A 15,342-nucleotide genomic window follows, 5' to 3' on the forward strand; every position below is an offset into this window, starting at 1 on the left:
TTATCAAAGTAAAGTTGTCCGAGTAGAGGTCGATGGTTTAAACCCCACTGTGGTAACCTGATGTTGTGTGTTGTGTACTTAAAGACAAGGCAGGACACGGAGCAGTTAACTTAAAAACCATTCCATTTTGAACTTAATGTTTGTAGTATTTCTTGTATTACACTGTTAAAAGACGTTCATTATATACATCAACAAATGTAATCATTTCACGTTTCAGAGGAAGGTTTACACAGAGTGTAACTTGCTACCGAATTTCAGCTGTCTTTAAGTGATCAATCATCGATCAATTATCAGCTGTCTTAACAAGTGTCGCCTGAATAAATATTGGCATCAAAACTATGTTAGAAATATCGTAATTTTAGAACAGGCAATGCTAATAACCTATTGAGACAGGTAGATGGTTTAATATTCCTAGAGGAAACAGAACTTGTAAATTTTGTGCCTACAATGAAATTGGGGATGAATTTCACTATCATATTAAATGTACTGGTGTATTCGTTGTATATATCCAACTCAAGAGTTATATGTTTACCAAAATATTTCATAACAAATCCAAATGTTGTAAAATTGGAAACACTGATCAATGTCACAAAAATAAACCAATTTATCAATATAAATAAATAAATACTAGACTTTGACCCGTGCGTGCACGGGTTGACATCAGACATTTACGAAATGGATACATCGACACACCGAATGGTTGACATTCAAATAGTTAAGCTTTCAGCCTACAATAATGCTATTAATTTCACTACACTCTGCTTAGTTAAAATAATCTAACTGTATCTCGGGACAGGCCTTCACCACAATTAATATGCGTCCCATATACCTGTAAAAAATTGCAGAATCGCTTCGAAACGATTTTGGAAAAAAATTAACAAAACTTCATTGACAATAACAGTTTATTATTCATAACAAATCATTTTGAGGCTGTAAATACCTTTCATATAAAAATTTTATTCATATTAATGAAGAATTAAACACTTTTTCACCACCGTTTTTTACTCGCTTCGAATTTACACACCATGCTGACATTCGAAACTCTCTGGATTTTTCATATTAAATGCACTGAGTTAGAAGTATCCCCCGTATTTCCTTTGGTGAACAGAATATATGACAAATTTTCAATGAAAGTGTACATGTATCTGTATTATCGTTTTTTAGTTTATCCATGCAAATGTGATATTGTGGAAACATAAACTAAAGAGCCTCCCGTGATTTAGCGTGAATGTAATGCGCATGCGCAAGATTGTTAAATCCAAAAAAATTCAGATGATATCCGGATTTTTAAAGGAATTGTCGTTGATTATTAATTAGGGAAGCTTGATTGAGAAGAAATAAAAACAAATTGGTAATCTTCAAGTACCAATGATATTTAAAATATATAAAACAAAAGACAGTACTCTTCTGATTTCTTAATAGTAAAGCTAAAAAATTCAAGTCTATTATTTTAATATAGCAGTATAGATAAACTATTAGATACCATATTTGAGAGAGAGTTAGTTCCCTTGGTTAACTTGAACCAATTATGTGTTATCCCTTCATCATGCCTGTACCAATGATTTTCATCTAATATAATGTTGTTTGTACATACTGTTTATAATTATCTTCTCTACACTATGATTTCAGTTATGAGAATAATGTTCATTGTCATTGAACCTGTACTCGGCCCTAACGACTATATCTACATTTATGACTAAGTGTAAGTGTTAATGAGGTAACACTTGCATTTAAGCATTAACTTGCTTATTTTTGGATGCCGTCGGTCCTATAACACACCAAGGATGGGTAGACAAATTGAATACTGAGCGTTATCTTTGAAAACGACATACCTGGTTCTTTACTAAAACACAGTAAATAATGTTGAAATATTCTTTGCACGCATGCAAAGTATTGCATCGACAAACGTTTAAAAAACGTTAATTCTGATATTCAGAAATTATATTACATAAATGACCTTTCCATGCGATTGGAAGAAATATCTTTTAAAAAAACTTCCAGCTCTTTCGAGATTATACCCCAATCAAAAGAGTCGGACTCAGCTAACATTGTATGTCACCTCTCTATATTCAAGACATGACCAATATCAGGTAAGCAGCTTTCTTTGATTTCAAAAGAAAGTATATTTTCATTATTTAAAAATATCCCTCTTTGAAAGAAAAAAACAGGAAATCGCAGTTTTAAATACATTGCGTGACTTCAAACGTTGGGAATTATTTACTTTTATATCAAAGAGGCAGTTTGTCGTGCAACAGTGAGGATTCCCCGTTTATAAAACGTGGAATCTGCCACATTTGTCTGCGTATCCACTTTCAAAGTTATTTCATTCTCCTATAAAACTTAGTACAAACTTTCCAGGTAAACTTTTGCACTGCTTTATGTACAGCGTTCCATGCCCCAAAAAATACATCGAGTTCTGTTACTGTATTTTTTCTTTTCTTCCATTTTATCTACAAAACGTTAGGGGGAAAAAGCATAGGATTTGCGATAACTTCATTTATCTTTAATAGGTACATGTATAACACAAATAAGGAAAAACATCACATAGGATATTTAACATGTTAATATTTATTAACAATAGAAATGCACTGCAGATTCATAATACAAATGTAAAGTATTCTTTCAGCACAATAATTGATATCTTCTCCTCCATATACCTTACAAAAACATCTGAAGTTTTGCATGTGACACAAAAAACCACTCTGCATATACAAATTCTATAAAATACCCAATATATTTTCAAAAATACATTTACATACAATATTGAATGCTAATAAAAACAGAAAAAAACAAGAAAATGAAATTCAAAAGCGTAGTTAATTAGGGGCATTTTAAACTACCAAAAGATAAATATGTAAGCATCAATTTTTAAGCACATAGTTATTAAAATTTGAGACTATGAAACACGTATATGAGTGAAATGGACATTTGTTTATAAAACAAAAAAAATATACTTTCACTAGACATCATTTAATTTTTTTTATTAATAAATAATATATTCTAAACAATATAATCATATGTTGAACAATTCTAAATGAACTATATTTCAAGTGACCTACTTGGGCTATAAAAAGTTGATTTTTTTGGCAAATCAAATGATTTACATACATCAGGTACATTCTTCTATATTTTGTAAGAAAACTGATTGTTTTTCACAGCTCTTTAGACACTGAAAGGGCTGAAATCTACAATATCCGGTTCTAACCAGTTTATCGATCGGTCGAAACCTTAAACATTTCTAAGAAAAATCACGGATTGCACGAAATATCATGACAATGTCAGACTATATACTCTATCAAATCAATAACTTGTAAAAAGGAAGATAATAATGTTAACAATAAAATTTATATATAAAAACTTATGCAGGATTTGAAGATAGCAATATAGTTATAGAAAAGAGCGTTAGCTGGTTATGTATTGTGTTTGCATTGTCGCTACCTTCATACCCACATGAATCACAAAAGAAAGCTTTTTATGATTTAAAAGATAAACTGATAAAAGTCAAACAAAATAAAACGTTGACATTTCCAAACACAAATTGCAGAAATTCGATATAAAAGCACATAAGATGAAAAATATTAAGACCATACACTGTTTGAACAAATACATGAAAATGTGTACACTTCGCAAACATAAAACATTGTGAAATTTATCACTAGATGATTCTCTGCCATTGCGTCAATTGAAAGGTGACTAAAAGGTAACTGAAATATGACTGAATGGCATATCTGTGCCATTCAGTCACCTTTCAAGACCATTTAGTTATCATTCACTTGACTGAATAACAGAGCTTCATCCTGTGTAAAAATCAAAATATGCTTCTATTGGTAGTCTTGTGGTATTCAAAAAGGCTGTATGGTAATCAATTTCATGGATTATCTTAAAACTTTTTAGCCATAAACTTGTACTATTTAGTCATTATAATAAACATTTTTTAGCTTTAAAACTAGTCTAAGAGCATTTCCTTGTATTTTTATGCTGATTCCTCCTTATGTGAAAAAGGTTGATTCAGTATTAAAACGGCAATTACGTACCACCCGGATATCTTTAAAAGAAACTACGATGTTATATCGAATACATTAACTTTTTAAACAGCACTTGAAAGAATGCGTATAAGGACGCACAGTATGGCACATACATGTATGAAAGATGTAGATTTATACTGACGTCAAACTACATGGATAAGTATATAAAATGATATAAACAACTTCTTCATACATATAGCCAATATATGCTCTACAGATTTCTGAAGAAAAAAAATCATAGATTAACCCGTAGTTGAGAAGAACAACAAAATGTTAAATACGAAAAAAACCCAACAAGATTGATATCGAGAAAATATAAAAGCATATAAATATTAGTGCCATTATTTTCTTTCAGATACGGACCCTGAAACGTGCTACTACATCTCTAAAACGAACCGTACCGTACTGTTCAAAAAGCGAACCATGCAGTTCACAAAGTGTAACAAACCGAACCGTGCATCTAGTGTAGTAGCACGTTTTAGGGTCTGTATAACATACATGTGACTAGTGCCTTTTCCACTCGTTAAATCTACTTTTAGAGTCGATCTTCGTCCTGGGAAAGTCTTTCCATTTCCGGAACTTCCGGAACTTCCCGGGTGGTCTTGAGATGTTCCGAGACCTTGGCGTTGTCCAGGACAATAGGTGTGACGGACATAGGGTGAATAGCCTGAGTCAGGTGGGTGCTGGAGGTGGTGCTGAACTTCCGGGCGTGGAAGCGCACAAAAACGTGAGACCATTTCCTGCTGACCGCTCTTTTGAAGTTTTGCTGTACCTTGAACGAAAAAAGTTATACCTACATTCATTTTGTAGACTGTAGTTTACTTTTAATTATACATGTTGACGCACATTTGATGATTTTTAAATTATTATATCGATGTTTATTGAATTATTTTATCAAAACTGTTTTCAACATGGTTGGTGTTAAAAAAAAAACTGGAAAAGGATATTATCTATAAATGTATTACACATTAGAATTCAAAAACGCATTTAGATTGCAGTATTCACTTTGTTGTAAGAGTGAAATGAATATCTAAATTAAATAAGTTGATACCGACCTGTTTGCTGCAGAATACCCACAGTATACAGACGAACACTCCCTATAATAAAACGATTAACACAACTTATACCCTTTTATAATTTAAGTATATGTTAATATTTCCTGAAATACCGTGTTTAATCCATTCTTTATATAATACTCAAACCCGCGGTTAGTGAAACTTATTACACAGGGACAAAATTCAAAGTCATTAGAAGACGGATAATACAAGTTGACATTAACGAAATCATTAGAGATCCTCTAAAAACCTAGTATTAATACATATAACTGAAAGCATTAGATATGGTTATGACCTTTACAAAATGAATTGAGATTCTTAAAAAAAACTCATAAATACCTGTAAAATATACCTGTAAGCTTTAATTACCTGTAATCCATCCACTACTCTGTTAATGATGTAAGGGACAAGAATATCCGTGTATATGGCGTAAAACATCCACGTGAAAATAAAGTTTATGCCAAAAAGAAGAACGAGAAAGATAAAAGAACGAATGGATTTTCTGGAAAATAAAAGATAATATCATATAACTTCATTCATTTTGTAGTTAGCAATGCATGTCTCAATGAGACCTAACTTAATATTATTGTTCTGCGTTGCTGTCTAACTATTTGATTTATTTCATTTGATTTTACATATTATTATCTTTTTTAAATTTAGTTCAAATGATATTCTGATAAATAATTGAGTCTTAAATATCTTATTTTTACAATTAAATAAATAGATAATTGAATAAATAAAAAAGTAAAACCACAAAGCAGATAATACACAATCTTTCAATATAAAAATAAAAAAACAAAACAAATAAACAAAACCAAAAAAAAACAGACAAGCAAAACAAAAACGAAAAAACCCATATGGGAAAAAAAGAGAGGCAACTCTTGTGAACATTTTAAAGTAGAGTTTTGACGTTCAAGTATCTTTGATAATAAATGTAATTATAGAACCTTACGGTATATAGCTGGATGGCGACTGAGTATTCCGGTGTTTTACGACAATCTCCGTCATAATCACGATCAGAAAAACAATATTACACTGCCAAAACAAAAACAGAAACAAAAAAAATGAAAAAAAATTATAAAATATTCTCGCGAATTATCTGATTGTAAGTTAATCAACACAAATATTTGGTGTGTTCAACAATCGAAAAATTAAAAGTATTTTACCGCCATCAATCATTATTTTTCTTTACCCGTAATATTTCAGGTTGAAAGGGAAAAAAATACAAAATTTACTTCAATGGTAATATTCTGTATCAATTTTGTACAAAAATATAAATAACTTCCTTATGTTAAATATTTTTACGAGGTTTTATCATATGGTTAGAATTAATTTTTCATGGTATCAAAAATATTACATGATAAAAATACAGCATGATGCTAATCAAAAATATCTTTGTAATTCCTGTTTTAAAGGGGCATGGTCTCGATTTTGGTCAAATTTTATTTTTCTGTTTTTATTATTTGCAATGCTTTAAGAATGCATTTCTAATGATCAAATGAAATTTGAGTGCCAGTCGTTTAGTTTTAAGCAAGATACAGGGCTCACAATTTAGCTTCGTTTTTTATTGGAATTTACTCAAATACAGAAAAAAGGATAGTATTTCTTTGTACTTACAATAACAGTCACGTAATTTGGCACATATACAATCCACTCTATTTCTTTGAAGTGATAAATCCAACATCTGAAACAGACAACCTCTAAGTAATGCTGTTGTTTTTTGATAGCAATATTAAGGAATCAGCAAGCACGGAACAAGAACGATGAATGAAAGGGAGGGGGTTATAGGAAAAAGTTTTAATATTTGGTGAATGTTAAAGTAACATTTTTCACATGTCTTAAAATCTGATTTTTCTTTGACAGAAAGAATTGATCCACACATGTACCTTGAGACCTACTATAGGTCCTTTGTCTTAAGATAAGTAAAAATCTACAAAATTGTCAAAACTAAATCGGTTTTAGTTAAATTTTAGTTAAAAAAGGAATAGTAATAATGAAAAACTTATAACATAAGGAATACTTACTTGAAATTATATTTCTGTATTGTTGATCTTAGTAGTGCGTAGATGGAAATTGTTATTAATGGAATGCCTGTAAAAAAAGAACTCTTAAAGTTAAAAGTTAAAAGAATTACACACCCCTTTCATTTATAAATTGAAAAACTTTTTAAATCAAAAAAATGCTATAAAAAAGCTAAAATCTAACGAAAAAATTGACAAGTGAAAAGAATTACATACATCTTTCATATATATTTAGAAAAAAATTATAAATCAATAACATGCTATAAAAGAGCTAAAATCTAACTAAATGTTTGACACTTGAAAAGAATTACACACCCCATCCAATAAAATAGAACCACGACATCCGGATTTTCCCCTGAAAGCTGTGACGTAGAGGAACCAGTATGTTGAGTCCTTCTACGAACATCCAGAAATAAGTGGCGGATCTAAGATACAGCTGTAGGATGATCAGTACCTTACAAATAGGCTGCACACAATAGAAAAAATAACTATACAAAACCATTGTTGAGTTTTGTAATTTATATGAGTTAATAAGACGTATGTCAGTACAAAATCTTCTCTAGATTACTATAAAACGAACAATAAATTTAGTAATCTAATGTTTGTGCGATTTGTAACAAGATAAAGTCATTGATTCTTTATTTTAAGAGAATTCTCAATGAAACATGATTTTTGATAGCAATAATTTAATTTAAGTTTAACTTTAACTTAAATTTAACTTAAGTTAAAAAGAACTGTTCATTAACATATAAGAAGGTCTTGTGATACTGTTTCTCTAATCCAAGAGTCAATGGTTTTTATAAAAAAAAAAAAATCAACTACATTCAATGAAATTCAAACCTTCCCTACTGAATTCTTGTCTATAAGACTGCATTCAATGATATTCAAATTCTCCCTACCAAATTCTTGTGTAAAAGATTTCATTCAATGATATTCAAATTCTCCCTACCGAGTTCTTTTCTATAAGACTGTCTTCTTTGTGGAGTTTGTCGACGTGTTCCTTGCCAACGACCCAGTCCCAGGCCAGCGTGACAACACTCACAAGGATTAGAGATGACAGGAAGTGGAACCGTATTCGGAACATCCGCCTTGTCCCAGAGTCTAAACTTCCGGAATACCTGGAGAGGCATGAAATGTATTGAAGTATTGGAAATTGGAAAACCATTAGGAATTGACCATGGAAGAATTAAAGACTAAATGAATAACTATATTTTTTAAATTACTGTGTTTTCCTGTGTTTATTAGGATAACGATATATGGAAACAAATCAGCTTCGATTCAACGTTGCCTTGATCGATTAAAAAGGGGATTCTACATAAAGGCGAATTATGATACATGAAGTGTATCTATTAGTATTACCATTTAACCAACAAAAAACCTTCACAATATATTAAAGATTTACAAAATTTAGCGAAACAGAAATGAATGATTCGAAATAATAGCTGATATGAAAATCTATATAAATAGCAAAAACTTTCAAATAAAACTTTTGATAAGTTTTTTGAAAATTTAAGATATTTTTCGCTTTTACCCAGATAGGAATGTAATATTTCTGTGTTTATTTTCATAAATTCACAAAAAGACAACGTTATCTGCACATTCCATATCCCATTTTGCCTATATTTGGACAGTTATGTTACAAAAGTCACAGCAGCTAGAAAACTACATATCTTTTTGTGAACAGAAAGTTTGTCCACAAATTGAACATATTACAATATAACTCAATATAACACAAAAATACCTCTTTTATATGATATGCTCCCAAAAAGACGATGAGAATATTTTTTGGTAGAAATTAGTTACCTAAATAGGGCAACGATGACAATAGAGGGAAGCAGAAAGGCCAGACTGATTACGTTTGTGACCAAGGTAACCAAGGTGTGTATTCGGAACTCCTCCTTACCGACCACTAATGTCTGTGATATGAAAAAAATAACGGATTTACGAGATAATAAATGCACAAAATAAATGGTTTTTTTTAAAAATTTATTACAGACTGTTGTACTTAATAGGATGTAATCTGGGATAATTGATAATTGACAAATCTGATGAGTACTTTAATTTAAACAAGGTATGCTTATTTTTGTGGGGGGAAGGGCTGTTTAATGTAAAAGTCCAATGCATTATGGCTTCTCTATTTTTAATCGATGCTGCGTTATTCCACATACTCTCGCCCCACATCAAAATCACACCACTTTTCATCCGTTTATTTTATATAACATGTTGCGTTTTGTGCATTACAGATTTAATAAGTAAAGGATTTTTTCTCATTGACTCGTTTAAATCATATTACTTTTGCCGTTCTTATCATGTTTCGGTTTCTTTTTATAGATGCTGTCCTACATGCTTTGTCACATGATTGTCACATGTATTCCCGAAAGAACATAACAATCATAGGATGTCAAAAATTCAAATAACGGAAAGTAAATTTGCTAGTTTAGTTTATGAAAAGCATGACTTTCCAACAACTAACATTTTACTAAACTCGGCAACGTTATAACTAAGAAAAAAATAACTCTCACCTGCTTGCCAGCTTCCTTACAGGTGGTGTAGTTGTACAAAACATGAGCTCCATCTACTTCAAGTTTGGCTTTTTTTTCCCAGGTACCGTTTGACAAACATGTTTTCGTGAATTTTGCTACAAAAAGGAAAAAGTGCAGTAACGAAAAGTTATCAAACGCTTATACTTTTAAAAAATCGTTCCTGTTGTGAAACGTTTAATGCATTTGTCGCTTAAGTTTATGACCTTTTTTCAAATCTATCAAGTTTAAAGGACCAAAAACAACGTAACAATTGTTTAGGCAATTCAAATTGACTAGCAGATGGATTGAAAATATCTAAAAATTGCGTAATCTCTGTTTTTAGTTATTGTATTTTAGATTACTGGAAAAAATCAATTGAAATACAATTTTCTTGCTTTTGGTATAAAATCAACTCACTAGTTGATGCCTAGAGATTAATATCTATATTTGCAAAATATCATCCACTCTTGTTTTAAATGAATTAAATTGATTTTTTTCTATTCATTGCGACTCACTTGAATATCTAGGGGGAAAAAATGCTTTTTGACCGTAGCATAATCCACACAAGTTTTGCTAACGTAAGTTACGGAGTTACTTTTAATGCTTTTTTTAGTGTAGCAAACCTCAGACATTTGAGGACTTTTCGTCAATTGATAAATGTAAGGCAGATTTGTATTCTCATATAATAGGTTTTTTGGCAAATGTAGAGTATTATAAAGATCTTTTCAGAAGTAGCGGGGCTTATGTTTTTTTTATTTTGTTTTACATTAATTTAAAATTTTTGAAAAAAAAGTTTGCTTTGAACGGATTTACAAAAAAAACAAGAAAAAAACAAAACAAAAAAGAAAAAAAAACTTACACGTAATAAAATAAAAAAGAAAAGTTTCCGTAATTTAGATCATCTTATAAAAGGGAAAATATTTTTCAATCAACTATTTTTGACATAATTATTTACTATAAAGGTAAAGTCACAGATAGATTGGTTTTGATCAGTTTTATGTTTTCATTTATAATTCTCATAAGGTATTAATTTCTTAATATTCAGACATATTATTCTTCAAACATTTGAGTTAAAATTCTGACATGACAATTTAGAGACTACTTCTTTTCATTGACAGAAAATTCAGTGACATGCTCAGTTTGAATCTAATAAACTTTCGTGTCTCTGTCAGTTTGTCATTCCAAAATTACACAATTTGCCATTTATTTTTACCTATGCAAGACGCATGCCATATTTGGTAATGCAAATAGTTGCAAAGGGATCAACTTTACTTCTGTAATTTAAAAATGGGTTATATTTTTTTTTTTTACTTTTGTTACAGTTTCCAAAAGATGGCGTTCAACAGAAGACCCATGGACACATTTGTTGCCCCATTTGATTCGGAGTTATGCAGAGACTAACAAAGACAGGAAAGTTTTGTCGAAGGTACAGTATCTATGCAAACATAAAGGATAAAAGGATGCGTCCAAAGTTACGTGTCAATGTAGGTACTTTTTGTTTAAACTTTGAAAGATTCTTTTAGAAGTGGCTATTATTTGGTATAGATTAACGTAACATTCATATAAGAGAATTTCACAATGAGAATGCAAACATAAGAGCGCAAACATTTAGACCCACTGCCTTAAACACTTAATAAGGAACTTACAATATATAAAAGCAAGTTTATGGGATTGAATAGTAAAAACTGATATGGTTTTTTAAAAATCAAGATTTTAGATGTACTATTAATCATAAAACATACAAGTCACAAAATATAAAAGATCATTTAAAACATTTCAAAACAGGAAATAAATCGGATTTTGATCAATTTCCTTATTCCGCTCAAATTAAGTTCTGGCCTAATGAAATAGAAATGCATATGTATTCAGAAATTACTGTAATTCTTATTTTTCTATCAAAGAAATGCAACTGATAGGATTTAGACATTTTTACAAGATTAGATTAATGTATCCATTCAGAAATACAAAATTTTTTTAAAGACAAGGTCTAAACTTAATTAACAACATATTGGCGGTCAAGATTTTAAACCCAATCATTGAAAATTAAGTAAAGGAGCCTCAGTTTCAAATTTATCAATTATTTTGTCTATCTGATGTCACTCCATCATCTGCCATATTTTTGCAAAACTGGAGTCATGTTTTTGACGTAATTCTATTTCAGTAATGGGATTAACTTTATTTCCATAGAAAATTATAATGGTTGACTGTATCTAAGTGTAAACAGCTATTTAGACAATCCTTATGATATCGAATTCATATAACAAGTTTGATATTAATGTTTTAGGAGCGGTGCAAACACTTTGAACGGGAAAAGAGATAAGTTTTTAAAGTAGTTTGTTGAATGACAACATATTTCATTCATTCATCGATTAAGTAACCTTTTAAAAATGTAAACTATTCAGCTTATATGATTGCAGTATTTAAACTCAGCTCATATAAACTAAATTCTAACTTATAATATATCATCGCTAGGAATAGGAAGTTTAGTCAAAGACAAAACCTGTCGAAAATATATATAGACAGGAACTTATTCTCTAATTGAAACAAACCCATTCGTTTCAAATGATCACACCCCCTCTGACTGTCTGTCTGTCTGTCTGTCTATTCTTTCTCTTTAGGTTCTCTTCTTCTCTCTCTCTTTCTCTCTATCTCTCTCTGTAACACATACCTGGCTGAAACGTTGGAATATAATATGACGGACAGTCCAAGGATACCACTGTTCCATTGGGAATGGAACTTATACAGGACATTCCATCCCAGATGGAGGGACAGTTTGCCACCGGTATTTCAAACGATGCATTAGACGAAATATAATCCTCACAGCATTTCGTGGCCATCTTTGAGCACTTGACCCATCTTTCACAGTCATTTTCGGTCAAACCGCTGCACGCAATATCCACACTAGTCCTGTTATTAACATCAGGCACAAATGAAAATCCTGACGGAAACAGTTGGTTTTCATCCGTAGCTTTCAAAGCACGCGTCTTTAAGATATCGGTCTCCCAGTATACCTTTGATTGTTCACTCAGGTGAGGTAACAAGAGCCGATAACAAAACAAGGAAGTTACGATATTGTACAACTCCAGATGGGTCAGACATATAGTCAGATGCAACATGGCCGGAGAATGCAGCTAGTAATATACTAGGCACAATGATTCACATTCAGATTCCATCACTCAAATGCTGCTTTTCGGAAAGAAAATGACAGTTTAGTGTTATTGATCAATGGCTTCCGGTTTTTTCCTCTTTTGTCTGGTTGAGAATCTATTTGTATGGAAATCCACTGTTCATCTTACCTCTCAATGCAGTTTTCCTGATATTTTTTTTGTCAAACTGTCTTAAGAGCAACTATCTCATCGTTATAGAAAAATGTATATGTTTTTTGGCTTGTTAAATATCATACAGAGACACTGGATGTAAACAGGAAAAATGTCAAGGGGCGAGTTGCCTCTTTTGAGCAAAGTTTTTCCTTCGACGGGAAGTGTTGGTGATGATTATGACGCCATGTTTCCTGGCCCTTGTGGTCAAAAGAAAAAGAAAAGGGAAAAAAAGCGTGGGCTCAAGAGATAAAATTAAGATTACTTATCTGATTTTTTATTAAAAGAAAAGAGAATTGTGTAGTTTAAACATGTTTTAATTGAAAAAATTTGATAAACATTGGGATAAAAATGGACAAAGAACTGCGTGCATTTGTAGTATTATTATCATCGTTATTAATATTAACGTTTCTAATTTTTTTTTCCTTTTCTTTAATACAATTTACTGACCAAACTAACTATGGGGCAACGCACTTTGAAAAAAAAAATAAAGTGAGTTCAACTTTGACAAAATCAACGAACTATGAAATTTTTTTTCAAAGTGCTTACTTTAATTTTTGACGAAATTAACGCGCTTTGAATTTTTTTTTATCGAAGGGCAGTATAAAGGCATATCAACATTTCTTTAAATATAAAGATATTTAAGGTCAAGATCTAGGGAATGATTCCAGAGTGTCTTTTTTGGTGCTACAACCATCATGACGTCATAATAGATTTAATGAAAATTTTTCTGTATTTTACGTCTTTAAAAGAATTATGTAGAATATTTAAGTGTTCTTCACTTTTTTAAATCAAATTACAGAAAAAGTAACCCCGATACCTATATCAAATTTGACATCATTTTAAAGAGAGGGTTTAGAACTTGTTCAAATGTCGTTTTTGAAGATACTGTAAGCATTCTAGATATATTTCATTCTTCCGAGAATTGTTACTTATTTCCTTCATATTACATAGAAATTGACTGTTAAAAATATGGATTTTTTCTCGATTCCATTTTTCTCGTTATCAACTATCTGAAAACCGAAAATCTTACTATAGGATCTTGGCACACAAAGTCAACATTTATGATATTTATCATTTTTTTAAAGCATGTTTTGCATGCAATGACATAATGTGCTGTACAATGTTAGATTACATTAAGATTCTAAGGGGATTATTCTATTGAAAAAAATTTAAAATGATATACGGTTAGGTTTGCTTGACGTACAAACGTTTTGTTTCTTAAATTTTAGATTATTAACCAGCTATAGACTACTCTGTGTAAAGTTTCACTTTTGTATGATTTCAAAAAATGTTGAAACAATTGAAGTAAAATGATATCTAACAATGCTATATTTTTAATTTAATCTTATACTTTTTAAGTTAAGGTAGATTGCTTGAAAATTCCATTTTCATTGTAATGTTTCTTTTAGAATGCATATAATCATGATATCAAGAAATGAAGACGTTTACATTCTGGGTTAATTAGAAAACAAATGAAATAAAACTTAAGTATCATTAGTAAATTTAAAATATTGGCATTATTATTTTAACACATTGTCACCAAATTCTTGTTCGTTATTGCTAATCGTTAGAGATTGTTTAAACTTATATAACCATGTAAAAGCATATCTTAAGAACATAAAAAATATGCAAAAAGCATGTGCCAATTAAAAGAAAACTATTCAGAGCTTCTGAACAACGTAAATTAAATAAAAACAATCTGATAAGTTGTTTGTTACTGCGTGTATATTGCAGAGCGATTGATATGAATGAAAACTTAATTATAATTCATTTAAGTGAGAAGTAATGTTAAGAACCCATGCTGAAGTATTAGTCGCATATCTTTTGTAGTCCCTCACACATTTTCTTCGAATTATTATTCTTTCATCTATGAATCCTGTTACTACAGAAAAAAGATTGCAAATTAAAGTAGCACTTAAATAATGAATACATGTATCTTTTATATAAAGATCTTCAAAGATCTTTAAACAATGACACGTGAAAGCAATTAGTGACAATGCACAGCAAACGTATTGGCATTAGAATTCGTAATAGTCCCCTCTTCTGATGAATACAGTTGCCCGTTTGGTGGGGATCCTGTTCATGAACAGGTAAGCACAGCTACTTCCACATTTTTGCCAAGTACATGAATGCTATTGGCATTATACGATTACCAGTTTTTCAAGTCAGGGTAGAATATTCAAATGATCAAAATTAAACTTAAAAAATAACCAAAAAATGAATATCATAAAAATACAATCCCTCTCATAAAATAAATAAATAAAATTGAATAAAAATATAATGCCGAAATATGCAAAGGTTTGTTTCTTCATAAAGCACCTTTTGTCTCCAATTTTTCATTTCATTTTACTAGCTCATCGTTGCAAGAAATGTATCATGTCTATCCATTATGTATTAAT

The 15,342-nt window shown here is 30.6% G+C and overlaps 1 protein-coding gene across 1 annotated transcript; it reads right to left on the bottom strand.

The window, feature by feature from the left end:
- Positions 1 to 2,987: 2,987 nt before the first annotated feature.
- LOC105327387 (calcitonin gene-related peptide type 1 receptor) lies at positions 2,988 to 13,058 on the bottom strand. The gene is made up of 11 exons (XM_011427829.4): positions 12,292 to 13,058; positions 9,624 to 9,739; positions 8,905 to 9,017; positions 8,051 to 8,219; positions 7,417 to 7,567; positions 7,105 to 7,171; positions 6,698 to 6,764; positions 6,033 to 6,115; positions 5,450 to 5,582; positions 5,081 to 5,122; positions 2,988 to 4,797 (listed from the first exon to the last, which is right to left on the bottom strand). The coding sequence occupies exons 1-11, from the start codon at positions 12,737 to 12,739 to the stop codon at positions 4,561 to 4,563; spliced, it is 1,626 nt and encodes a 541-aa protein (XP_011426131.3). The 5' UTR covers positions 12,740 to 13,058; the 3' UTR covers positions 2,988 to 4,560.
- Between the last annotated feature and the right edge of the window lie 2,284 nt (positions 13,059 to 15,342).

The sequence above is a fragment of the Magallana gigas genome, chromosome 10 (genome assembly GCF_963853765.1).
Source record: "Magallana gigas chromosome 10, xbMagGiga1.1, whole genome shotgun sequence".
Lineage (NCBI taxonomy): Eukaryota > Metazoa > Mollusca > Bivalvia > Ostreida > Ostreidae > Magallana > Magallana gigas.

What these genes read in the sequence shown, in the direction of transcription:
- LOC105327387 (XM_011427829.4), bottom strand. Translation starts at nt 12,739, where the DNA reads ATGTTGCATCTGACTATATGTCTGACCCATCTGGAGTTGTACAATATC. An exon ending in TCGCCATCCAGCTATATACC is followed by an intron (nt 5,583 to 6,032) that starts GTAAGGTTCTAT and finishes TTTATTTTCCAG; the next exon opens with AAAATCCATTCGTTCTTTTA. An exon ending in GGGTATTCTGCAGCAAACAG is followed by an intron (nt 4,798 to 5,080) that starts GTCGGTATCAAC and finishes TTTTCGTTCAAG; the next exon opens with GTACAGCAAAACTTCAAAAG.